Source organism: Thermothielavioides terrestris, chromosome 5 (genome assembly GCF_000226115.1).
Source record: "Thermothielavioides terrestris NRRL 8126 chromosome 5, complete sequence".
Taxonomy (NCBI): Eukaryota; Fungi; Ascomycota; class Sordariomycetes; order Sordariales; family Chaetomiaceae; genus Thermothielavioides; species Thermothielavioides terrestris.
Window position 1 is genome coordinate 917,722 of NC_016461.1, and position 24,077 is coordinate 941,798.

The following is a 24,077-nucleotide window of genomic DNA, read 5'->3' on the forward strand; positions in this document are numbered from 1 at the left end:
CCTCGGGTATGACGTCGCCCACACCCTTCTCGGTTGCCATAGAATCTCGGTCACCGGGACGATTCGAGCTGCTTCCAGCTGGCAAAAATTTCTTAGCAATTTTTCGCAGACCGTTTCGGACCGGCGACCGAGATCCCATGGCAACCGGAATGGGTGTGGGCGACGTTGCCCTTCTTTGGTATTGCAAGGCAAGACATAATTTACGTAACGTAAGTACCGTTGTCCAGTTACTCATAAGCAGAGTTGTGTGCCCAGCTAATTACATACTCTGGGGGTATGGTCTAGTGGTATGATTTCTGTTTTGCATTGATCCTTTGGATCCAGCAATACAGACGGTCCCGTGTTCGATCCACGGTGCCTCCAGCTTTTGTTAACTCTCTTTTTGCTGATGCTACTCACCCCAGTTACCACTCCCCAGTTCCTGAACTAGGTCAGCGACTGGAGGATGTGTTGACTGCGCTGCCGGGACTGAGTCACCGGCAGGTGATTCAGCATCCAGGTGATTCAGCTTCCGAACCTGGATAGCGCCCAGGCAGAGCGTGGCTGAGACTCGAACTAACTACCGAATCTGCAAGCAACGGATGCCAAAGCGGAGGTTGTTACCCATCTATATCAGCTGGATTGCTCTGGATTACAGTCGGCCTCTACATCATTGTCCTCTGTCTTCCTCCTTACGAGGCAGCGCACCGTCAATGACAGCTAGGCGAGCCAAACCACCCAAAAGGGCGGCCACCAGCCGACGCAAGAGGCCAGCGCCAGCAGCCCGCCCATCCCCTGAGATGAACCAAGGCAGCGCCATGTCTGCTGCCTCTTCGTCCTCGCCAGTCTACTTCTGGCGCGACACAGAGCCTTCAACCGGCTACCTCTCGCAATGGTACCCCTGCGCCTTCACCGACGACGCCGACCCCTCGATCATCTACCGCAGCGCTGAGCAGTAAAGACACATGCCCTTGCCCCCCACCTCTTCTTCTGCTCTAAACACCCATCCATGCTCACTCCCCGTGCGAACCGCAGCTACATGATGTACCACAAGGCGCAGCTCTTCGCGGACCACGCGGTGGCGGCCGAGATCCTCGCGGCGCCGCACCCGCGCACCGTCAAGGCGCTCGGCCGCAAGGTCGCCGGCTTTTCGGACGCCGTGTGGAAGGCGCACCGCGAGGCGATCGTGCGCAGGGGCAACCTGCTCAAGTTCACGCGGCCGGCGGACGTGCGCGACGGCCGCTGGCTCGTGAAGCTCCACGGGACCGAGGAAGAGGTCAGTATCCGGGAGCTGCTGCTGCGGACCGGGGAGAGGGAGCTGGTGGAGGCGAGCCCGATGGATCGGATCTGGGGGATCGGGTTCGGTGCGGCCAAGGCCGGGGTGGTCGGGAGGGAGAAGTGGGGATTGAATCTGCTGGGGAAGGCGTTGATGGATGTGAGGGAGCAGTTGAGGAGGGATGGGGAGAGTGGCGGCAAGGGGGCAAAGGAAGCTGAGAATGCGAAGCAAGAGGATGGAGCGGATCAGAAATGATATTTCTCTGAGGGAATGCCGACCCTTGCTTCTGCTTCGTTATTATCGCGAACACAAACCGTCAACACTACCTACCTGGTAGTGCTGGTCGTGCGTGGATATTATTTGTATATACCTTATGGACGCTGGGAAGGCATCGCCGCTTGTTGAAGATGCCCTTGCCCCGCCGTAGCCCCCAAAGTATGGTGCATATTGTACACTTTTGCGTCGTCATGGCAAGCCCATGCCCGTCCCTCCCCCTTCCCCCCGCCCCCCCGCCTCTTCCTTTTTAGAGTGGTGTGATGATGGAAATGCATCAAGCGCCTGCTTCCCTCGCTCTATACCATGAACTTCCCCAAAAACTCCCCGCAAACTGCCGCGGCAAGATCCCGGATGCCATATGATACAGATTTGGCGATACTAAAACACAGTGAATGGGAAAAAAGAAACCAGCAGCTAAAGGCTGACTGAGCAGACTTTCGGCCCCTCCTGGGGAGTCGCACAGATGATGGGGTTGGTAAAACTTCAAATGTAATCGCGGCCGCTCTTTTGCATCTCAATGAGTCGCCATCCCCTCGTCTCGGGGTTGTTGACATCCTCGGCAATGCGGGTGATGCCGATGGCATACGTGACGAGCTGCACCTTGTCCTCCATGCCGGCGGCCAGCTGGTTCGTCTTGGCGTTGCGGTACACGTGCACCTCCTGGGTTCTGCAGGTGACGATAAAGACGGGAATCTCGCCGGGGTCGAGCATGCGCGCCCGGAGGATATCCACGCCTCGGATGTCGAGGATCTTGCCATCAGACTTGAGGCCCGCCTGAAGGTACTGCTTGGTCAAGGCTTCGTAGACGGAATACTGAGCCTCGGACAGCCACAGCTTCAGCGTCTCGACGTCGCCCTTGACGTAGGCATCAAGCACCTCGGGAAGGATATACTCGCGCAGTTCTTGCAGGAACGGCTCCAGCTTGAAGGCCGGGTCCATGCTGCGGAGCTTCTTGATCACCATGGCCGTCTCGTTCTCGGCAAAGAAGCCGGCCACCCGGTCGGTGATGCTCCGAGCCGTCGAAATCAGGGGGTTTTCCGACTCTTGGTACACCGTCTTCATGCCGAAGAGTCCCTGTACAAATTTGTTCTGGTCCCTGAACGCCCGCCAGGCCTCCTTCCACGCGGCATCCTTGTGGACCGTGATGCTGGTTCCGGCACTGCAATGAGGTCAGCTACGGCGGTCAAGGAATTTGGACGCGCAACGAGAAGGCTGCCTTACTTGGGATCCGCTTCAAACACCTGGTTGTGTACCCCATTCTTCTTGTTCATTTGCTCGCGCAGCTCCCTCCGCCTCCTGCGCTCCTCCTTTTCGACCCAGCCGCCATACCGGGAGCTGCTTCCGTCGTCGATGACATCCTTGACGTTCTTGTACGCCTCGGTTTCCCGGATCGGCTTGGTCGCCTTATCCAGCACCTCGCCCGTTATGTTCGCGCCTTTCCGCACCCCCTTCATGACAGGCGTCTCCCAAGTCCAGGCAGCGCCCTTGCCAATGGCGCCGGCTGTGGACTTGACGACGTTGGCAGCCGTAGAGCTGACGGCGCCCGAGGTTGCCTCGTAGGCTTGTCGCGCCTTCCGGACCGACTCGCTCTCGACGAACTGGTTCGCCGACGATGCGAGAGCCTTGGTCGACTCGTTCCACTCTTTGGACTGCTTAAGCTCGGTCTGCATGGTTTCGAGGAACACCTGCCATGGTGTCTTGTCGCCATGGGGCGGCGGCGGAGGGAGATCCTCCTTCTTCTCCTTCCCCTTGCCCCCGCCCTCGCCCTCGCCGTCGGCCTTCCCTTCGCCCTCCTTGGCCTCTTGTTTGGCCTCCTGCTGGGGATCTGATCCTGTTTTTGCCTCGCTTTCTTGGGTTTCCGGCTGCGCCTTGGTCTCCTTGTCTGCCGCCTCCTTTTGTTGTGTCCTGGCCGAGAGGTGGAACGGCCGCGCGCTGCTGGGTGGAAGCCTATCTAGCCGGATAGCAACGGCGGGGAGGGATGAGCGTAGGAATGGTTGTTGCCGGAACGGCACACTCGTGGAATATGTCGTGCTCTCGAAGATGTCGACTTGTGCTGTTCTTGATGAGAGCAAGCGGTGCTGCAAAGGTGGCGTGCAGCGGACGCTCCGCAAGCCTGGTGCCCGCAACGGGGCGCCTGGAGAGAATCTTTGCATATGCCGTACCGAGTTCATCATTTCGTGCACCCCAGCGCGCATCCAACGGGAGCAGCAGGCGTGGCGGAGGGTAAAAGGAGATGATTGACTGGAGGAGCGGCGCTCGCAAGAGCTCGAAGCTGATAAGGGTTTTTGCGCGTGATGTGATGGCAAGCCGACCGGAGTCTGGTCCCTGGAATTCTTTTTGTCCGCCACCAAGCCGCGGGCAAATTCCCGCTTGCGGCTAGGCACCCCTGTAACCCTGTAAGCACCACCGCAGCGGCAAGTTCCGGCACCCCGAAATTTCCACTGGCCTGTGCTGCTTCTCTGGATCACCGCGCAGCACGTCGGGCCGTCTCGTCGTCTCGTCAGTCTTGACGCCTCGCCTGTGCGAAAATTCTGGCCGAACTCCAGACTCAACGTCGGCTTTGCTCTGGCTTCTCGGACGCCCTGCTGATCCTTGCCCGGCCGGCGACATGAGCCGGCTCACAATAGGCCGCCTTTTGGCGCCCGCCCTGCTCCGGCCGCTCTCAAAACCGACCGGCGCAGCAAACGCCGTCCCGCAATGGGCCCGGCTCTTCTCCCAGTCGCGCGCGACCGCTAGCAGCATCTTCACCAGCCCTCCCCAACAGCCAGCAGCGCAGCAAGACTCCAACCCGATGAACCGGCTCGCCACGGCAGTGTTGGGTCAGGTTGTGCAGCCGACTAACCCCAATGCGCCGCTCTCGGAGGAGCTGGGGATTGAAGAAGAAAAGCAAAGCAAGGAGCCCTATCACTTCCACATCTACAGCCACAAGCACAATACGCACGTCACTTTGACCAAGCCGAACCGGGACGCCCTCATCTCGCTGTCGTGCGGCAATTTGGGTTTCAAGAAGTCGGCGCGCAAGAACTACGACGCGGCATACCAGCTGGGCGCCTATGTCATCGACAAGATGCATCAGAAGGGTCTGACCAAGCAGATCCACAAGCTCGAGGTGGTCCTGCGCGGGTTCGGACCCGGCAGGGAGGCGGTGGTGAAGGTGCTGATGGGCAACGAGGGCAAGTATTTACGGCCCAAGATCGTACGGGTCTCGGACGCGACCAGGCTAAAGTTCGGTGGTACTCGGAGCAAGAGAAAGAGAAGGTTGGGTTAAGGAGCTGGGGGAAGCGAGCGGTGGGATCAATGGATCTGGTTCCCTCTTGTACGGAATGCATGTACATCCATCTGTATACTACGTAGAAACCATTTTCTTTCCAGCCGGCACTTCTTCGTCTGTGGAATATGGAGTTTTGCATGAACAATACGCACCCCGACTTGTTTGTCTCTATGGAATGCATAGGACCTGTCACAGCAGCCTGGTTGCCCTACTGTCTCCAGTTTGCGAACATCTCGAACTGGATGCACCTCGCCTTGTTGAGGACGGTTCGGTGCTGACATTGCCCGAGTCGCTGGCTTGCGCCGTCGGGACCCACTAAAATTTTCGCGTTCCGCGGCGGCGATCAATCCACTGCAGAGCTCCCCGCCATCCAGGGCCGGACCCGCCACTTACACAAAGCAGCTGCATAGTACGGAATACGGAGATACACCCGCTTTCCACGAGTACGTAAAGTCATGTAGCAACCCACTGCGATGTTGCCGGCCACACGCACAACCACTTCTCAACCGGCGCTCCCGCCCTCTCCAGCACCGGCACCAGCCGCAGAAGCATCAGTGGTAGGGCATGCAGCTTCACCTACCACGCCCGCAACATCCGCCACACCCCCTGCGGGTGGTCCGTCGATGCACGGCCTCGATGCGCTCTTCAACAATCCGGTCTTCGCTGGCGGCATTGGCCTGGCCGGCCTAGGCGCGGCCGCCGCGTTCGGGCGGCGCGCCCTCATCTCGGCCGCCGGCCTCCTCCGCCGCCAGCTGCTCGTCAACATCGAGATCAGCAAACGCGACCCGTCCTACAACTGGGTGCTCGCCTGGCTGGCCCAGCCGCGCGACAACCGCGGCTTCCTCGCGCAGCGCCTGACCCGGCTGCGCAACCTGTCCATCTCGACCAGCACCAAGTCGCTGAGCCCGGCCGCCGAGGACGGCGCCGGCAAGATCCACGCCGACTTCCGTGTGCAGCCCGGCTTCGGCCGCCACATCGTGCGGCACGCGCCGGGCGTGTACATCGCGGTGAACCGCGAGAAGGCCGGCACGGCGACGACCGCGACCGGCGAGCCCCACGAGACGCTCACGCTCACCCTGCTGTGGAGGCACCGCCACGTGCTGGCCGAGGTGTTCACGCAGGCGCACGCGCTGGCGCAGAGCTTCCAGCAGGGCAAGACCGTCGTGTACACGGCGCGGAAGATGGAGTGGGCCGTGCTGGGCAAGCCCAGGCTGAAGCGGCCGCTGGGCAGCGTGATCCTGGACGAGGGCGTCAAGGAGAGACTGGTCGCGGACGTGAAGGAGTTCCTGAAGGCGCAGCAGTGGTACACGGACCGCGGCGTGCCGTACCGCAGGGGCTATCTGCTGTACGGCCCGCCGGGGACGGGCAAGACGTCGTTCATCCAGGCCCTGGCGGGCGAGCTGGACTACAGCGTGGCCATGATCAATCTGAGCGAGATGGGCATGACCGACGACCTGCTCGCCCACCTGCTCACGCAGTTGCCGGAGAAGAGCGTGCTGGTACTGGAGGACGTCGATGCCGCGCTGGTAAACCGGCGGCAGCGGGATCCGGACGGGTACAGCGGGCGGACGGTGACCGCGTCGGGCCTGCTCAATGCGCTGGACGGTCTGGCGGCCGGCGAGGACAGGATCACCTTCCTGACGACGAACCATATTGACCGGCTGGATCCCGCCCTGATCCGTCCAGGCCGCGTCGACATGATGGTGCGCATCGGCGAGGCGACGCGCTACCAGGCGGCCCAGATGTGGGACCGCTACTACGGCGACATCGACGAGGACCACTCGGGTCGCGAGCGGTTCCTGGCGCGGCTCGACGAGCTGGGCTTGTTCGGCGGCAGTAACCAGGACCCCAGTGTGCCCAAGAGACACACCTCGACCGCTGCCATCCAGGGTCTCTTCCAGTTCAACAAAGGAGATATGGAGGGCGCCATCAGAATGGCGGAGGGCTTGATCCCTCGGACGTTTGAGCCTGAGCAGCCCTCGGCTGAAGGGACGATAAAGGCTCCAGCCTAGGCCAGGTCTGAGTTGTGTGCAGGGAGTGTGTGCAGTATTGTAGGATTACAGTGTACGATTTGGCCATGATATATAGATCGCAGATACCCCACGGAAACGCCCAACATTGTTTCGTTTATTCGGGCCTACCCTTCCAGCATGCAGTGGCCCTTTCCGTCTCCCGGCGGACGCGGAAACGGAATGTCTCTATCACGTCACTGAATATCACTGACCGATGTGCAGCAAGATGCCGGCTCCAGACTATTAGGGAGGTGCTACAAGAGCCCCAAAGTAGCTGCACGACGGTTGAACTGCCAAGTGTGTGGACATGGCCTCTATCATCCTCATCAAATTCGAATGTTGATACCGCTAACTCTGCCATCTCGACCTCCAGCCATTGCCGGTCTCGCGAGATTCCAGCAGTGGAACGCGATCGGCCGAGTCGTGGCCTCTGATTTGAACCTGGCTCCCCGGCTTCATGGATTGCAGGCTTCCCTCCTCGCGAGCCTGATCCGGTGAACCCCAAAGCCCTTGGCGTCAGGTCGAGCAGAAATGGGAATGCTGCGCATCACCCAACAGCTCCACACCGCCGGACCTCAAAATCTGCATTCTGCCAAGGTGCAACGCTGGATGGAGCCTGGAGGGGAGTTGCAGCAACTGTCGCTGACCCCTCGGCAGTGCCGCTGGACACTGGGTCGGCGATAGCCCAACTTGAACATATTTCTTCTCCAAGCCTGCCTTACTGGTCTTTCAGCTGGAGGTTTCTGAGCCTCTCAACTTGGACCCGCCCGTCCCACTCTTAGGTTCGCCCTCGGCATTGAACCCTAGCGCATCCAGCTCTCGGATGAGCTCGTTGATCTTGATAACCTTTGCGATTTGCTCTGGCAGCAGCGCCTCGCCGCCCTCTTTTTTCTCCCTCAGCTCTTTCGCCTGCCTGAGCTTCTTCTTCAGAGCGCGCACTTTCTTTTCCTTCTCTAATTCGGGGTCCACATTTTCCTTCACGGCTTCCTCCACAGGCGCTGCCTCATTCTGCCTCTCGCTCTGCGTCTGGCCAGCGGCCTTGGCCTTCTTACGCGCCTCCCGCCGCTTGGCGTTCTTGTTCGCGGTAGCTGATGATGGCTGCGCCGGCTTGTCGTCCTTCAGACCCTCGGCGCCGGGAACGGGCCCCTTCCCGCGGTTGCGGAAGTTCTCGGCGATGCGGTTCTTGTAGACCTCGACGTCCTCGGGCGGCCGGTAGCCGGGGCGGATCTTGATGGCCTTCCTTGTGCTGCCATCGGCTCGCTTAGACTCGGGGATGTGCCGCTCACCGCTTACTTCGTCGGTTACGATGCCCGAGGCGGTGGGTTCCGAAGGCATGGTTGGTCCGGATCGCTGAGCGCAGCGTGCGGTGGCGGGTGTGCGTGGGCTCGTTGCCGGGGGGAAGGGACTTGATCGTGGCGATCAAGTTGTGCTGCAATATAAGAGAGCTACTATTCGCTACCGAGGAATGGGAACCTCTCCTCGCTAGTTGAATTGTTCCGTCTTGAACAGATCACCTTTGCTGAGCCTGGCGAGCTCCAACTGGAGATGTGCACGTGGAGATTTGCAGTCGAAGAGTATTCCGAATACAGAGACAGATCCTCTCACGTCGTGTACTGCGGTAATGTTCACTCTTGAGTAACAGCCAAAATTACGGAATACCTTGTGGCGGGGCAATTCAATGTGGAGACCATCAGAGCCAACGCTGAGCTTTGGCCTTCGGCAAGCTTCAGCTAATCAAATACGAGCCCGAATACTCCCGTGCGGCCTTTCCATCATCCAACTGCGGTCCAGTGGTCAGTGGTCAGTTTTGCTTCGTCGACCTGCTCGTGCCTGCCACCGAAGCCTTTAACGCTCCCACCACGACGCCAGTCCCGCCATCCGTCTGTCAGTTTGGGGTTTAGATACCGTCAAAATGGTGAGTTGGAATATTTGGCTCTGCACCCGCGCAGGCAACGAGGGATAAGCCACTGACGGTGCTTCACAGGCCTCCGCGCTCTACAAGCAAGTCCCCGTTCAAACGAATGCGCCGCCTACGATCGAAGCTAACACAGTTCAGCGCCCTCTTCCGGAGGAACTACACCATGCTCGGCGTAGTCTTCGCCGCTGCATTTGTCTTTGAAGTGTACGTTGTCGCTTAGGGCCGTTGCGTCGCTGGCGAACTGCCGTGCTAAGGTGTCTATTCAGGGGCTTCAACGACGTGATGAACAAGATCTGGGACAACCACAACCGGGGCGTATGGCAACTCCCAGATCCCCTTCATCCTCTGGAGTGGGTGCTGACTGCAAGGGACAGCGCCAATGGAAGGACATCCGCCACAAGTACGTGCAGGGAGGGGACGAGGAAGAATAGGCTGGGCTCGGCAAGACAATACCCTGAAAATGACGAGGAATCTGTGTCGACTCGGTTCTGCGGAACCTTCGACCGTGTACATTCGGTTTTGGGGACGGCTGTAGAGAATAGACCATCACTCGCGGACATGAGTATCGGCCTTCATCTGACGGCATGCCTGCAGTCTCGCCCGTTCGGCATTCGAGTCCGTCCTGTTCCAATGCTCGTGGGCATCCCTACTTCTGCCGCAGTCTCGGACAAGCCTGACTTCTATCCAATGCTTACCTACCAGGTAGGTAGGTGGTTCAGGCGGGTACCAAGGAAGGCAGTGGACGGGAAGTATTCTGTATTCCGTATGCTGTACGAATACCAATTCCGGGCTTCGCGCCGAGAACGAATGTCAGGCACTAGTTAAACCAGGGTCTGCAAGCAGTGATGCATTGCACAGCAGCACCGCAGTTTCTCGGGACGCGGGCTCTACAGTGCCATCAACACTTCTCAGTTTGGCCCTTGGTCTGCAGATTCCGAATCGAACACGCAATCGCAGTTGCAGAAACACGGCCCAGACAGCAGGAGCCCCAGGGCGACTTCTCGCTAGGTACGGATGTCGCTACCAAAAGAATCCGCACACCGCCCTCCATTGAGCTGGCAGAATTAACCGGTATTTACATAGACATACAGATCCAGCCATCTATCCGAATTATGACGGTCGGAATTACAGTCCAAGTATGCAGGACGTCTTTTTCTATCATCCTCCTCCTCAACAGAACTACCTTGAACTTCCTAAACAAGCTTTTTACGATGGTCTACTACGATATTGCTACGCGGGCTCAAGCACATACACTCAAGCTGATCGTTCAGCTTGATAATAAGCGGATTGAAGCGCTTACTGGCATTAAAACCGAGGACTTTGAACGACCTAGTCGACAAGGCTCTGGCTCGTAGCTTGGAAGGTCAAAAGCACGTCGATAGGATGTTGTTTCGGCTCCTAGGCCTAGTACTGAATAACTTCATCTTTCCTAGTCAGGTAGTTGGATCCAGGAGAGCGTTGGATCTAGGAGAGATTCAGGGTCGGATTCAGGGGGATGGTGCAGGGTGTAATACAATGGCTTACAGGCTTGGCATTCAAGGCGGTGTGCGGATTCTTTTGGTAGCGACTTCCGTACAGTATTTACACTTGTGTCATTTTGAACTACCTATGTGATTGGTCCACAGGGTGCCTAAGGCGGGCAGAAGTTAGGTAAGCGCGTCTTAGCGCTCTGGAACCCAGTGACGACTTGGCGCACGCCACCCTGACGCCTGCTCTTGGTTCGAAGGTTCCGAAAGAACCCCATGATGCTCCCCTCCGCCTTCTACGGCACCTCTATCAGCGCACAACTGATAAAGCAACAAACCAACCGAGCACACTCGGATTTCAACTCCTGCACGCAATCCTCGCTGCCCGTGATCTCCCAACTCCATTGGCGCACATGACGGAAGAAGCGTAGCATCGGTCGCTTGTCTACCGACGATGGAGACGCCCATGTCGACGCAGGAGCAGCAGCTTTGCCAGCTGCTGCTCGAGCTCCCCGCCCGCCATGGCTTTCGCTACACCGACGACGCCGCGCGCGAGCTGCTGACGGCCCTTTTCTGGTGCATGGCCGGCGGCAGGGCCGACTACTTGAACCTCTTCTTTCCCGTCGGCGGTCCCGCGCGCAACGGGACCCTCAAGCTCAGGGAAGCCCAGGGCGCCGTCGAGGGCGCCGAGTACACCGAGGCGGCCCGTGGCAAGGCTTGCGGGCACATTTTCAAGCAGGGCGAGGCTTCGTATGCCTGTAGGACATGCAGCGCCGACGACACCTGCTGTCTTTGCAGCAAATGCTTCGACGCCACCGACCACACTGGCCACATGGTGAGGATCAGCATCTCGCCGGGCAATAGTGGCTGTTGCGACTGCGGAGACCCTGAGGCGTGGAACCGGCCCATGTTCTGCACCATACACTCGATGTGGGAGGGCGAAGGGAAGGGAAAGGGCAGGGAAGCTGCCGCCTTGCCCGAGGACCTGGTCGCCAGCATGCGCATGACCATTGGCCGCGTTTTCGATTACCTCTGCGACGTTATCTCGTGCTCCCCGGAGCAGCTGCGCCAGACAAAAACGGTCGAGTCGATCGAGCAGGACGAGAGGATGTCGAGGCTATCACCCACATATTGCGGCGGGGACACGGAGTCGCCCGGGGAATACGCCGTGCTCCTGTGGAACGACGAGAAGCACACCGTGGTGGACGTCCGCGACCAGGTCGCTCGCGCGTGCAGCACGACGTTGTCGAATGGCCTCGCCAAGGCCTACGAGACGGACGGCATCGGCCGGAGCATCTTGATGTACGACAAGAGCATCGAGAAGCTCATCGAAGTCGCCACCACTTTGGAGCGCATCAGGGTCACCGTGACCATCCGCTCCGCTCGTGACACCTTCCGGGAGCAGATGTGCGGGACCATGATCGAGTGGCTCAGGGACATCTCCGGATGCAGTGTCGGCGAGGATCACCACATCCTGAGGCAGGTCGTATGTGAGGAGATGCTCAAGCCGTGGCGCAAGGGGAGCCCAGCTACCCATGCCATAGTCGGCAAGGACGGCATCGATGATGAGGAATTGATCGACCAGGAAGACATGGAGACGAACGACTTCTATCTGCAGCAGAGTAGGATTCTGCTTCAGGCCCGCATGGCCGCCCGCGCAGCTCGCCGGGAGGCAGCAGCAGCCGACGCTGCGAGCGAGGATGGTGACGAAGACGAGGACGAGGGCGACAATAATACCCCCGGGAGCGATATGGACGACGAAGGGGACGATGACGAGGACGTCGTGATGCTCGAGGCGCGAGACGACGCCGATGTGCCTATGCAAGACTGGAGGCAAGACACAGCTTTGGAGGAAGACGAGGCCACGGTTGCCGGCTATCCGCCCCCGCCTCCGCCACCACCGGTCCCGCGCCGGGCGGCCCGCGAACGGGAACTCACTCCTTCTGACTCCGACACGGCCGAACCCCTTATTGCCCCTACCGTGTACGCAAAAGCCCATCTGGAAGTACCCAAGACCCCCGGCCTGAAGCAGGGCGAGACCGCGCCGCCTCCCAAGCCTGGCCATTACTGGCTCATAACGCCCTCCGGCTACGTCGAACAGGAGAGCATTCCGGTTGCTGAAGACCTCTTTGAGCGAGTCCGGCTCGACTGGATGATCCTGTTTGATCTGCGGATGTGGAAGAAGGTCCGCAACGACCTCCGCTCGCTCTACATCTCGACCGTGGTCACCATCCCCGAGTTCAAGCGCGTGCTCGGCCTGCGCTTCGCCGGACTCTACACCACCCTCTCCCAGCTGTACCTCATTGGCGACCGGGAGCCCGACCACTCTATCATTAACATCTCGCTGCAGATGCTCACAACTCCTTCCATCACTGCCGAGATTGTCGAGCGAGGCAACTTCCTCACCAGCCTCATGGCCATTCTGTACACCTTCTTGACCACGCGCCAGGTTGGACACCCCTGGGATGTGGCGTCGAACGCGGTCCTGTCGTTCGACACCGGCTCGGTCACGAACCGGAGGATGTACCACTTCTACCTCGATCTCAAGTATCTCTTCAGCTCTCCACACGTCCAGGAGCGTCTCCGGACAGAAGAACGGTACATGATGCAGTTCTTGGATCTCGTCAAGCTGCACCAGGGTATCTGCCCCAACGTGAGGGCAGTCGGCGAGCACGTCGAGTACGAGACGGACACCTGGATCAGTGCCTCCCTCGTTACGCGCGAGATCAACAGGCTCTGCAGACAATTTGCCGAGTCCTTCCGCGGTGTCAAGGAGCAAGACTCGCTCTATGTGTCGCGGGCCATCCGCCTCGCGGCCAAGACGGTCATCATCAACTCGATCGGGGCCGAGCGTGGCAGGTTTAGCCAGTCAGAAATCAAGGACGAGGTCCGGTTCAAGACACTTGATGACTTTGAATTTGAGGCTCCCGGCCGTGATTTTCAGGTCGTCCGGTTTGTGGTGGAAGAAGAGCCGATCAGCTTCCACCACGCTCTCCACTACACCCTGTCGTGGCTGATCGAATGCGGCAAGGCGATGCCTGTCGAGCAGCTCAGGGCCCTTCTCAGCTTTTCCACGCAGGAGCTCGTGATGAAGCCGCGCTCCATGGGCAAGAAGACGATGCCGAGGCACGGCGATTACGGACCGGAGGACTACTTGATGGCCGCCTTTGACTTCCCTCTCCGGGTTTGTGCCTGGCTGGCGCAGATGAAAGCGGGCATGTGGGTCAGGAACGGCCTGAGTCTGCGCCACCAGGCCGGCACCTACCGCGGTGTAGGCCAGAGGGACGTCTCGCACCACCGCGACATCTTCCTGCTGCAGACGGCTCTGGTGGTCTGCGATCCCAGCCGCGTGCTCGCCTCCATCGTCGACCGTTTCGGCATGGAAAAGTGGGTCAAGGGATTCTTCGAGCAAAAGTCCAAGGCCCAAGACGATATCCAGCACCTGGATGTTGTTGAGGACATGATCCACCTTCTCATTGTCCTGCTCAGCGACAGGACCGCGCTCACGCCCGCTGAGGATGATCGAGCCCCGCACCTCGCCTCCATGCGCCGCGATATCACGCACGTCCTCTGCTTCAAGCCGCTGTCATTCTCCGATATCTGCCTCAAACTCCCGGACAGATTCCAGGAGCAGGAAGACTTCCATAAGATCTTGGATGAGATGACAACATTCAGGCCCCCCGAGGGTCTAACCGACGTTGGCACCTTCGAGCTGAAGCCGGAGTACATCGAGGATGTCGACCCCTATATTGCTCATTACAACAAGAACCAGCGCGAAGAGGCTGAGATGGCCTGGCGGAAGTGTGTGGCCAAGAAGACTGGAAAACCGCTCGAGGACGTCGTATACGAACCAAAGCTGCGGCCCATCCCGTCTGGAGCCTTTGCCGGGCTCGGCAGGTTTACCAGCACCGGCATGTTTGCGCAGATCATCTACTACTCGCTTCTCTATACCCTTGTGTACCCCGGAATGACGCCCCAAGTCCCGTCAACGCGGGTCGAGACGTTCCTCCAGGTCGTGTTGCACCTAATCCTCATCGCCATTGCTGAGGACAAGTCGGACGAGAACGAGGCGCAGCAGAGTTCGTTCATCGCCACTGCACTGACCCAGCAAGCCCGCAGCAATTTTATGCCTGATGCTCCGCAGGCCAAAACGATCGTCGCCCTGCTCAACCTGATAACTTCCAAGGAGGAGTTCAAGACGTGCCACCCCAAGGTTTCTACCATCCTTCGGAGGATGCGGCAGAAACGGCCCAGAGCCTTTGAGTCCAGCTTTGAGCGTCTTGGCCTCTCCGTGGACCGCATGGACACGGCCTCGCCTGCGGCCAGCAACGCTGACGAAGAGCGAGAGCGGAAGAAACGGGCGGCGTTGGACCGCCAAGCCCGGGTGATGGCGCAGTTCCAGGCCCAGCAGAAGAGCTTCATGGAAAACCAGGGCGACATCAACTGGGGGGAGATGGAAGATCTCGAAGACGACGACGACTTGCCGCCGATGGAGGAGCACAGGAAGTTCTGGAAGTACCCGTCGGGGACCTGCATCCTTTGCCAGGAGGACACGGACGATCGTCGGCTGTACGGCACATTTGCCTACTTCACCGAGAGCAATATCCTTCGGCAGACCGACTTCCAAGACCCCGACTTCGTCAGGGAGGCGTTCAATACGCCCGACAATCTCGACCGGTCTGCGGAAGCCATACGGCCGTTCGGAGTTGCCCACGAGAACCGGCAAATCGTCCGCAAGGTGGATCAACGCGGCCAAACGTTTGAGACGGAGCGCCAGGTCATCGGCAAGGGGTTCCCGGCGAAGCTGTCTCGCCGCGGCCCGGTGTCGATTGGTTGCGGCCACATGATGCACTACAGCTGCTTCGAGACGTACTTTGACGCCACGACGCGGCGGCACAACCAGCAGATTGCGCGACATGCTCCGGAGAACATCGCCATGTTGGAGTTTGTGTGTCCGCTGTGTAAAGCGCTGGGCAACGCGTTCCTCCCCATCATCTGGAAGGGGCAAGAGGAATCATATCCGGGGCCCTTGGTGCCGTCCTCCTCGTTCCCGACCTTCCTCGACTCCCAGCTGCACTCGGCCTATTACACGCTGGGAGCGGCGCGGCCGCTAGACCAGGTCCAAAGTACGTTCGCTTCGTACACGACCAACCAGATGATCAACAGCCTCGCCGAGAAGTCGTCGCAGCTGTTGGATGATGCGTGGGTGGACGTCGGAGCCCAGTCGTTCTCGACAGGCACACCGTTTAGCGAGACTTTCTCGCTGGTCTCGGCTCCCGAAGCGGGCCCGCGAGGCCCGACACCTGATACCAACAGTGCGATGCGGGAGCTGGTCAACGTCTATCGCCGACTGCGGGACACGCTGAGCAAGAACGGCATCGTTTCGCGCCACGAGATTGGGCCGGCGGAGCTGGAAGCAAACGAGCTGTACGGCAGCGACGCGCTAGCACGCTCGGTGGGATTCTCCATCTCGGCCGTGGAAATCCAGCAGCGCGGCGTCGAGGCCGAGTACGGCATGACGTTCCTTGAGAAGATCCCAGACCAGGTCCTCACGCAGCTCCGCATCCTCGCCGAGACGGTGACGTCCTACATTGCTGTGGGCGGCCTGCGCGAGTCCGGGGAGAACAAGATCGACACCGAGTACCGCCGGGATAGCGAGCGCCAGCACTGCCAGCTGTTCATCACGCAGTACCTGGGCGAGGCGACGGAGAACTCGCGGTCTCCGGCCAGCTCGTACCCGCCGCTCCTGAGTCAGGATCCGTTTATCTTCCTCTGCGAGTGTGTCTTCGGCGTCATTCCGGCGCAGGGATTCGAGATCGCGCACATGGTCCGGCTCTGCTACCTGGCCGAGATCACCAAGGTGGCCTACCACCTGGCGCGCAACGTGCGGATGGCACAGTATTTTCAGTATGTAGGCGCCGACCGCCGGCAGGACATGGATCCGGCCACATCCAAGTTTCTCGCCTTCTGCGATGGGCTCTGCGAGATAGACATAGAGTGCGCTGCGCAGGGCATGGTCGAGATCGACCGGCCGCGCTGGGAGAACAGAGCCTTCGAGCAGCCCGGCCTAGGCTCGTGGGACTCGTGGTACATTCTCCTGCGCAAGTACGCGCTCGCTTTTCTCCGCAAGTGCGTCGTGCTCCTGCACGTCAAGTACGGCGTCGACTTCAACAGCCGCGTCTCGCCGAACCCGGAGCAGCGCGAGCTCGAGAGGCTTACCGAAGCGCTCCGCGTCCCGTCGCTCGACGAGATGCTCACGGCGCTGACGCCGGCGCAGGGCGTGCAGCACGGCTGGCCGGCGTCCACGCGCCGGCTCGTGGCCGGGTGGGTGAAGCACCAGGCGCTGTGGCCGTACAACGGCGACTGCGACACGCTGCCGCAGTCGGCGGTGATCAGCCACCCGGGCATCTTCGAGCTGGTGGGGCTGCCCAAGAACTACGACACGCTCATCGAGGAGTCCACGCGGCGGCGGTGTCCGACCAAGGGCAGGGACGTCACGGACCCGGTGATCTGCCTGTTCTGCGGCGACATCTTCTGCAGCCAGGCGGTCTGCTGCGCCAAGGAGATCAGGGAGGGCCGGAACAAGGTGTTCAAGGTTGGCGGGGCGCAGCAGCACATGATCAAGTACGTTTCAGTTCCCAAGTTCACACACTCCTCCGCAGCTTTTTGTGCTAACCCGGAATGCGTGTACCAGATGCCAGGGAAACATTGGCCTCTTCATCAACATTCGCAAGTGCTGCGTCTTCTACCTCTCGCGGCTGTCGGGCTCGTTCAGCCAGGCGCCGTACATCGACAAATACGGCGAGGTGGACATGGGCCTGCGCTTCGGGCGGCAGCTGTTCCTGCATCAGAAGCGGTACGACTCGATGCTGCGGAACCTGTGGCTCAGCCACGGGGTGCCGAGCTTCATCGCGCGGAAGCTCGAGGCGGATATCAACACGGGCGGGTGGGAGACCATCTAGCTCGTTTCGTTCGGGTGGGTATAGGTTGTGGTCGGCGCCAGCCGACAAGGCAGTCGGTTTTGGGGCATTGTGTTTTACGGCATCTTAACAGCGGATCATCATCACTACTGACCAGCCAATCCTTAGAATCATGGGGGAGAGTCCGGGGAGTTTCGTGTTTTTGAAATGACGAGAAGAGGGCCATGAACAAACCAAGGACGTAGTTACCCAGCGCAGAATGATAGTCAAGATACCAACATGCTCTGCAGCGCTTGAGATGGTGATTGCAGCAGGTTTATGTATACGCTCTCTGCTTTTTGGCTCAAGCGATATTTTCGTGTGGACGTGGATGGATGCATCGCCTGGGCATAGGAAGAGAGACTGGTCGAGACTGGGGAAGACATCGACGCAGCCAGCTGGACTGTGAAGCGAACCCTGAGCACGGCGCATCTGGCAAGCAGCCATTCGGCGCTGCAGGCAGGAGGAGCCTTACCGCCAGTTGAAGCTTCATGGGCGCGCTGTCGATGTGCGGTTCGGCATAACTACCAGATGCGATGCGCTAGTGTAGAGCAAGCAAAAAGCCATCATCCGTAGTGCATAAAAAGTTGATACTCGTTATTACTACTCAGCTCAGGTCCTAATATCTACCGGTTACTCGCTCTAGCGATGAATGGCTTCTCCCCTCTTCACCCCTTCACCACCGGCCAAACAATCAGCCTGGGCTTCACCCGGATGTCTGTCCCTTATCAAAAAGACTAACAGCGACAACAACGCGTGCAGTCTCATCACCGAAGATTCCACGGCCCGCTCTACATGGCCCGCATGGGAGCGACGTCGTGCGACCACCCCTGATACGCCGTCTCGCGAGGCTGGTGCAGGACCGGACCCGGCTGGCCGTTCCCGGCCTCGTACGGAGGAACAGCACGACCTGCTGTTCCCCACCCCGCACCACCTCCGCCAGCATAGCCGTTGCCGTTCTCCTTTTCGCCACCGCCGCCGCCGCCGCCCTCCCCATCCAGCCCCGGGCCCCTTCCACCCACCTCCTCCCAATCCTGATCCCGATGTTCCTCCTCCTCCTCCTGCTGCTGCTGCTCATCCACCACCTCATACTCATCCTCATCCTCCTCCCCCAGCCCCATGCGCTGCCACTCGTACCCCAGAAAGGCGGTGCGCTTGCGCACCTCCATCGCGACGCCCCTCGTCGCCGCGTCCCGCAGCAGCCGGTCCCGCGGGCGCTTGTTGCGGCGCTGCTGGTCGGCCCGCGCCGCTCCCGCTGCCCCCGCCCCCGCCGGGGTGGTTGCGGCTGCTGCTGCTGCTGCTGCTGTGGGCCGGAAGCGCCGGACGAACTCGCGCAGGCGCGCCCGCTCGGCGTCCGTCGCGCCCGGCAGCCGCGCCAGGTACTGCTCGATCGTGTGCTGCCGGCAGGTGCTCGCGGCCGCGCCGTCGTGCGGCGGCGGTGGCGGCGCCGGCGTCGCGATCGCTGCCAGTGCGAACTCCTGCAGCGTGCGCCGTAGCGGACGGAGGAACGTGAGCTGTTCCTTCGTTGGGGGCGGCAGGGGCGAGGGGAACGGGTTGGGGCTGTTGTTGTTGTTATTGTTGAAGGCGACCGCAAATGGCGGCGCTGCTGCTGCGACGGGGGATTCCAATGACGGCAGCGGGGGTGGGATTGAGTACTGGTGGTCTTTTGTGCTGCTCGCCGGGTCTCTGAGGTCGTGGATCAGGTTGCGGTGAGGATGTGTCTGGGTGTTCCGGTTCTGTCCTGCTGCGGGGGAGGAGGGATAGAGTGCGGGAGGCCAGTCGATGCCCTCTTGAATTGAGCACAAGGGGGAGAACGAGGGCAACTGTGGGCCTTGCGGCCGCTCAGCCGCCCCGTCGTGACCGTTCCCGCACGGCTCTTCTATCTCTTGTTGACTCTCGCTCGCGTCGCTCACCGACTCGCCGTCGTCGAAGTACTGCGTGTCGTCGACGGAGCGAAGCTTCGGGACGAACGGGGGAGTCACCTCGTGCAGTCGCTCCCAGGGGACGTTGCGGAACCACTTGTGGGCCTTGATGTCCTCGGCGTCATAGGGAAACACATAGCGACCGGCAAAGTCGCGCGGCCCACAGCAACGGGTGCTGGCGCCGACCCCTCGAGAGCTGCGGCAGAATGAAGGCGACGACGACGTGACGCGGTCCTTCATGCGGTAGCGCTCCGAGCAAAGCCGGTACTCCATATCCGTGATGAGCGACAGGATCAGGTGCTGGCATCGGCGCGACACGCTCGGGCGCGAAGGGAAGCCGAAGGTCTCGTGGTGCCGCAAGATGTTCTCCTTGGTCTTGTGCCGGCCCTCCTCGGCTAGGAAGGGCGTGTGCCCGTAAATGCACTCAAACAGGATGACGCCGACGCTCCACCAGTCGCACCGGGCGTCGTATCTCCTGCCCTCGATCACTTCGGGGGCCATGTACTGGCTGGTTCCCACAATGCTTCTGGCCGACTTGCGGTTTCCGCAGCGGTTGCGCCAGTTGAGCAGAGGCTCGCCGTCATGCATGTCTTTCTTGCCGTGCCTTTCGATGCCGATTGTTATCCCGCTCGGCCTCTTCTTGGTCGCCTCAGCGCAGCGGCTCTCGGTCTCGAGCCTGTCTTCTTCGTCGCCGTCGACGGCAATGCCCAGCTTTTGCACCAGGCTCTACCGGTGACTGCTGTAGTATGTCGTGTCGTGGGACCAATGCCCGTCGAATGCCAGCCCGAAGTCGCTGATCTTGAGGTGGCCCGATGCCGAGATGAGAAAGTTGTCGGGCTTGATGTCACGGTGGATGCACTTGAGCGAGTGCGCGGCCTCGACACATAGTACGATCTCGGCGATGTAGAAGCGTGCCACCGACTCGTGCAGCGTGTTCTCGCGGATTAAGAGACTCAGGAAGTCTCCGCCAGGCATGTACTCCATCACCAAGTACAGATTCGAGAGATCCTGGAAACTGGCGACGAGCGGCACGATCCTGCCGGCCTCAATCAGCAACCCAGAACTTCCCTCACCGGCCCTCACCTCACAGGGGACGAGACAGGAGGAGCAAGAAAAGAAAAGACCAGTCTTACCACCTCGATCCCTCACTAGCCACCAGAATGTCCCTCTCAGCCCTGAGATGCCCTTCCTGGCTCGACCTCAGCATCTTGCTCTTCTTGATCACCTTCATCGCATACACCCGTCCCGGCCGACGGCGATGCCGAACCAGCCTCACCACTCCGAAGCTGCCCTTGCCCAGGACCTTGACCGTCTCGTAGTCCATCACGCGGGACCCATCTTGGGGCGCCGCCGCAGCCGACGCGCCGCCCAGCGCCCGCAGGCCGCGCGCCTTCATGACCCGCAGCCGCCGCAGGTGCTGGCTCTCGCGCTGCGCGAACCGGGCCCGCGCCGCGAGCACCTCGTCGGCGCTCAGCGGCGTGCCGCGGCGCCGGGCGCGGTTGAACAGGTCGGTTTCCAGCATCTGCTGCCGCATCTGCCGCGGGGACGGCCCCGGGGAGAGGAGCTCGTTGAACCGCGTCTCGAGGCAGATCTTGGCGGCGGCGGCGCGCTCGACGGTGGCGATGCTGGGGCGGCAGTGGTTGAGGGGCATTTCCTGGATGGTCACCAGCTGGTTGTTGTCGTTGCCGTTGCCGTTGTCGAAGTTACCCGGAGGACGAGGCGGGATTACGGTGGGTTGTGAACCGGGGCCGCGGCGGGCACGCTGTGCGCTGAGCTTCGGCTCAACACCTCGCCCGCGCCCCCCAATCGCGTTGAGGTCTCCATCCTTGAAAGTCGATTCTCGGGGAGATATGGTCGTCGTGTCCAGAGTCGCCTTGGCGCAGCTGCCCTGGGAGCTGCTGGCCTTGTTACAGCTGATATTTGAGCTTGTGCTGTGGGCCAGCCGGGACGCAGGAGGCGATGGGAGCAACACCCCCGCAACTTGGAAGGTCTCCTTCAGCGATGGTCGGCCCTTTGGCGAGGCCCTGCGGACGACTGTGGGCTGCGGAGGACTGCGGAAGATGGCATTCGACATCTTGTGCATGCCCAGCGCGAAGGCTGACTTGGTTCGATAACCTCCAGAGACCGGGCTCAACTGCTCAGTGACGACGGGTTGCTCATATGCTAAGGTAGTGTCAACCTGGAACAACACCGCAGGACTTCCTGTCTAGAAGTACGTACAGCTGTTGGTCAAGGACTTGAGGGCTGAGACAACCTTCACTCCGTGCCGGCGAAGCTTGGCAGACAGCACAGAGCTGGATTTGGACGGGGGAATGGTGCGGTTGCCGGAGACGCCGTCCACCGTACGCTCAGGCCCGGAAGAGGAGACGCCGGTCTGACTTCGGTGCCGGACGGGATGACTGTTCATGTCGGTCCATGGAATGCGAGAGACAGATAGTGCTGCGGCGAATGCGTGGTGGAAGCTGGAAGATAACGAGAGTTGGGGAACAGGCTTCGAGCAACGAAGTACGGTGGGGGGAACTGGGGCAAATAATGCTTGGTTCGGGCACGGCTTGACGTTGAAGGATGCGGCCGCGCCCCTTGGGCCCGGTTGGAAGGTTCTTTCCTCGCTCGGCGCACCTCTCAGCCTTCCAAAGCAACCTCAACGCATGGACGGAAGGAAGGATTGCATGAGCCAGGCCTTCTCTCGGTACGTTGGCCCGGGACTGTAAGCAGGCAGCGGGCAATCACTCCAGATGGTCGCGACACAGAACTGAGAAACGAAGGGAGTATATCATCAAATTTTGCCGGTATGTCATTGCACCTATTGGCCGACGGAAAGGCAAGGAAAACAAACGCAAGAGACCGAAACCGACCGAGAGACTTTTCCGTTCGCCGACCATATGCAACGCAGACCTCGTCATCCCGTTAACCCGTCAGTCTGCTCCCCGGAGAGTGAGAGGGTTCCTCGCAGACTGCGCCAGGTCAGAAGTCTCCATGGCGCTGTGCACGTCCCCAGCCACGGGCAAGAGCAAGTCTTAGGAAATGAAGAAGCGCGGGGGCTCCAGATAGAGACACGAGAAATGGGCAAAGAAAAACGGGATGATAATGTACATGGAACGAACCCAGAACGGCCGACGCCGCGCTCAAAATACCACGAGATCTGTCAGATCGGGCCTATCCCCGGCAGGCAAGAGCTCATCCTGAGACGCTTGTTTACTTAATCTCGAGAAGCTTGATATCGAAGATGAGCGTGCTGTTTGCCGGGATCCCAGGCATGGAGCGGCTACCGTAGGCGAGGTGGGCGGGGATGGTCAGCCGGCGCTCACCGCCGACCGACATGCCAACGACGCCGATATCCCAACCCTTGATGACCTCGCCCTTGCCGAGCTTAAAGGTGAACGGGGCACCCTTCTTGTTGGCTATGACATGTCGGGTTAGCGCTCCGGCCGTTATTTCTCCGGGAGCATGTAACGATGGTCACTTACCGTCAAACACCTTGCCGTTCTGGAGCTTGCCGATGTACCGCATGCCGACCCGATCGCCAGGCTTGGCGGTGCGGCCGGTGCCAAGCTTCCGGTCGTCGATGGTGACGCCCTGTACGACCTTCACGCCGAGGCTGGCTTTCTTGTCGCCCTGATCCTTGGCAGCAGGGCCGGTCGAGCCCTGATCCTTGGCAGGGCCGGTCGGACCCTGCTCAAGGTTCTTGGCGAACTGAACTTTCTTATCCCCCTTGGCTGCAGGCGAGTCCTTGGCCTTGGCTTCAACAGCAACCGCCTCGCCCTGGTTGTTCTTCAGCTTCTTGAGTTGTTTTTTGCTGAGCTTCTTCTCGTCCTTGGCCTTGTCGTCCTTGGCCTTCTCGTCCTTATCCATCATCTCGTCAAGACCCTCAGCCTCCTCCTCGGCGGGCCGCTTGTTCTTCCCCTTCTTGGCGTCGACCAGCTTGGGGGCCTCTTCCTCCTCGTCGGTGTCAATCTCCTTGATCCGGGGAGTGCCGTCAATGTGGTCCAACTCGTCGCTCATCTCATCCGAGTCCTCGTCCTCGATGCCGGGAGCGAGGTCGTACTCGTCATCCGAGTCCTCGTCCTCGTCCTCGTCCTCATCCTCGGCTTCGTCCGCGGGAACGACGTAGTTGCCGGTGAGGTAGACGGCATGGGTTCCCTTGACGCTGAAGAAGATCTTCTCCCCCTCGCCAACGGTGATGTCGATCGGTTGTTGGTAGGTCTGTTGTCAGAGGCGGTTAGTCAACTCGATCCGACTGCACAGCTATTTCGAACCATGTCCACATACGCGCTCAGTGTCAAGAGTGCAGACGACGAATTCCTCCATGTTCAGCTCATCAGCGTTTTCATCCTCCTCATCGCTCTCCTCATCCTCGTCGCTGGCCTTGGCCTTGCCCTTGTTCTTAGCACCATTGGGTTTTGGGCTAGCATCTTCCATCTTCTCGTCGGGGTCTTCCTTGGTGGCCTCGAGAAGCTTCTTGATGGCGGCCTCCCGGCGTGCCTTCTTGGACTTGGAGGGGTCGCTGGGACCGCCGTTGACCTCCTCATCGTCTTCGTCCGACTCGTCCTCGTCCTCCCCACCGCCGAGGAGCGACTCGAGGTTGTCCTCGTCCTCTTCATCGTCATCAATGTTCGCCTTGTAGATCTTCAAGGTCGAGCGAGGGACCGAGGGGACGTTGCCCTGGCCATCGGTCTCCGGCTCAGCAGTGGGGTCGATGGCCGCCATGGTGATGCGGATCTGGCCAAAAAGCGTCAGCTTCAAACCGCAGGCGCATTACCGGAAACACGCCGTGGACCTACCGTGGCCGGGAATTCGATCTCGGCAGGAACCATGACCTCACCTGGAGGAACCTCCAGGCCGTACACGGCGACGGGCAGAAGCGGCGACATCTTGACGACTGCAAGCGGAAACGGCAGGGGAAAGCGGGAGTCTGGATGAGCGGAAAATGAACAAAACGCTCCCTAGTCGATCAGTAGCAAAAGATCAGGACTTTCTGAGATTGCGACTGATCTGTGC

At 60.2% G+C, this 24,077-nt stretch overlaps 9 protein-coding genes and 1 non-coding gene across 10 annotated transcripts; 6 read left to right on the forward strand and 4 right to left on the reverse strand.

Moving 5' to 3' along the window:
- The first annotated feature begins 255 nt into the window (after window positions 1-255).
- Window positions 256-1,669, forward strand: THITE_2120871 (uncharacterized protein). The gene is made up of 3 exons (XM_003656320.1): window positions 256-499; window positions 591-934; window positions 1,015-1,669. The coding sequence occupies exons 2-3, from the start codon at window positions 798-800 to the stop codon at window positions 1,508-1,510; spliced, it is 633 nt and encodes a 210-aa protein (XP_003656368.1). The 5' UTR covers window positions 256-499; window positions 591-797; the 3' UTR covers window positions 1,511-1,669.
- THITE_t130 lies at window positions 271-363 on the forward strand. Its single transcript has one exon. It is a non-coding gene; the product is annotated as a tRNA-Ala (tRNA).
- Window positions 1,670-1,910: 241 nt separating the features above from the next.
- Window positions 1,911-3,932, reverse strand: THITE_2120874 (uncharacterized protein). Its single transcript, XM_003656321.1, has 2 exons — window positions 2,753-3,932; window positions 1,911-2,690 (listed from the first exon to the last, which is right to left on the reverse strand). Exons 1-2 carry the CDS (start codon window positions 3,703-3,705, stop codon window positions 2,015-2,017), a joined length of 1,629 nt encoding a protein of 542 aa, XP_003656369.1. The 5' UTR covers window positions 3,706-3,932; the 3' UTR covers window positions 1,911-2,014.
- A 25-nt stretch (window positions 3,933-3,957) lies between these two features.
- On the forward strand, window positions 3,958-4,991 carry THITE_2120876 (uncharacterized protein). Its single transcript, XM_003656322.1, has one exon. It carries the CDS (start codon window positions 4,140-4,142, stop codon window positions 4,797-4,799), a length of 660 nt encoding a protein of 219 aa, XP_003656370.1. The 5' UTR covers window positions 3,958-4,139; the 3' UTR covers window positions 4,800-4,991.
- Window positions 4,992-5,103: 112 nt separating this feature from the next.
- THITE_2120877 (uncharacterized protein) lies at window positions 5,104-6,872 on the forward strand. The gene has a single exon (XM_003656323.1). It carries the CDS (start codon window positions 5,426-5,428, stop codon window positions 6,812-6,814), a length of 1,389 nt encoding a protein of 462 aa, XP_003656371.1. The 5' UTR covers window positions 5,104-5,425; the 3' UTR covers window positions 6,815-6,872.
- A 487-nt stretch (window positions 6,873-7,359) lies between these two features.
- On the reverse strand, window positions 7,360-8,516 carry THITE_2120878 (uncharacterized protein). The gene has a single exon (XM_003656324.1). It carries the CDS (start codon window positions 8,147-8,149, stop codon window positions 7,544-7,546), a length of 606 nt encoding a protein of 201 aa, XP_003656372.1. The 5' UTR covers window positions 8,150-8,516; the 3' UTR covers window positions 7,360-7,543.
- A 1-nt stretch (window position 8,517) lies between these two features.
- THITE_2120879 (uncharacterized protein) lies at window positions 8,518-9,803 on the forward strand. The gene is made up of 6 exons (XM_003656325.1): window positions 8,518-8,729; window positions 8,799-8,815; window positions 8,871-8,936; window positions 8,999-9,047; window positions 9,107-9,132; window positions 9,327-9,803. The coding sequence occupies exons 1-6, from the start codon at window positions 8,727-8,729 to the stop codon at window positions 9,436-9,438; spliced, it is 273 nt and encodes a 90-aa protein (XP_003656373.1). The 5' UTR covers window positions 8,518-8,726; the 3' UTR covers window positions 9,439-9,803.
- Window positions 9,804-10,453: 650 nt separating this feature from the next.
- Window positions 10,454-17,354, forward strand: THITE_2120880 (uncharacterized protein). Its single transcript, XM_003656326.1, has one exon. The coding sequence runs from the start codon at window positions 10,653-10,655 to the stop codon at window positions 17,322-17,324; it is 6,672 nt and encodes a 2,223-aa protein (XP_003656374.1). The 5' UTR covers window positions 10,454-10,652; the 3' UTR covers window positions 17,325-17,354.
- A 594-nt stretch (window positions 17,355-17,948) lies between these two features.
- Window positions 17,949-21,646, reverse strand: THITE_2097024 (uncharacterized protein; the record flags this gene model as incomplete). Its single annotated transcript, XM_003656327.1, has 4 exons — window positions 21,300-21,646; window positions 20,213-21,242; window positions 19,810-20,115; window positions 17,949-19,755 (listed from the first exon to the last, which is right to left on the reverse strand). The coding sequence occupies exons 1-4, from the start codon at window positions 21,484-21,486 to the stop codon at window positions 17,949-17,951; spliced, it is 3,330 nt and encodes a 1,109-aa protein (XP_003656375.1). The 5' UTR covers window positions 21,487-21,646.
- Window positions 21,647-21,832: 186 nt separating this feature from the next.
- THITE_164085 (uncharacterized protein) lies at window positions 21,833-24,077 on the reverse strand. The gene is made up of 4 exons (XM_003656328.1): window positions 23,861-24,077; window positions 23,349-23,798; window positions 22,547-23,282; window positions 21,833-22,480 (listed from the first exon to the last, which is right to left on the reverse strand). Exons 1-4 carry the CDS (start codon window positions 23,948-23,950, stop codon window positions 22,275-22,277), a joined length of 1,482 nt encoding a protein of 493 aa, XP_003656376.1. The 5' UTR covers window positions 23,951-24,077; the 3' UTR covers window positions 21,833-22,274.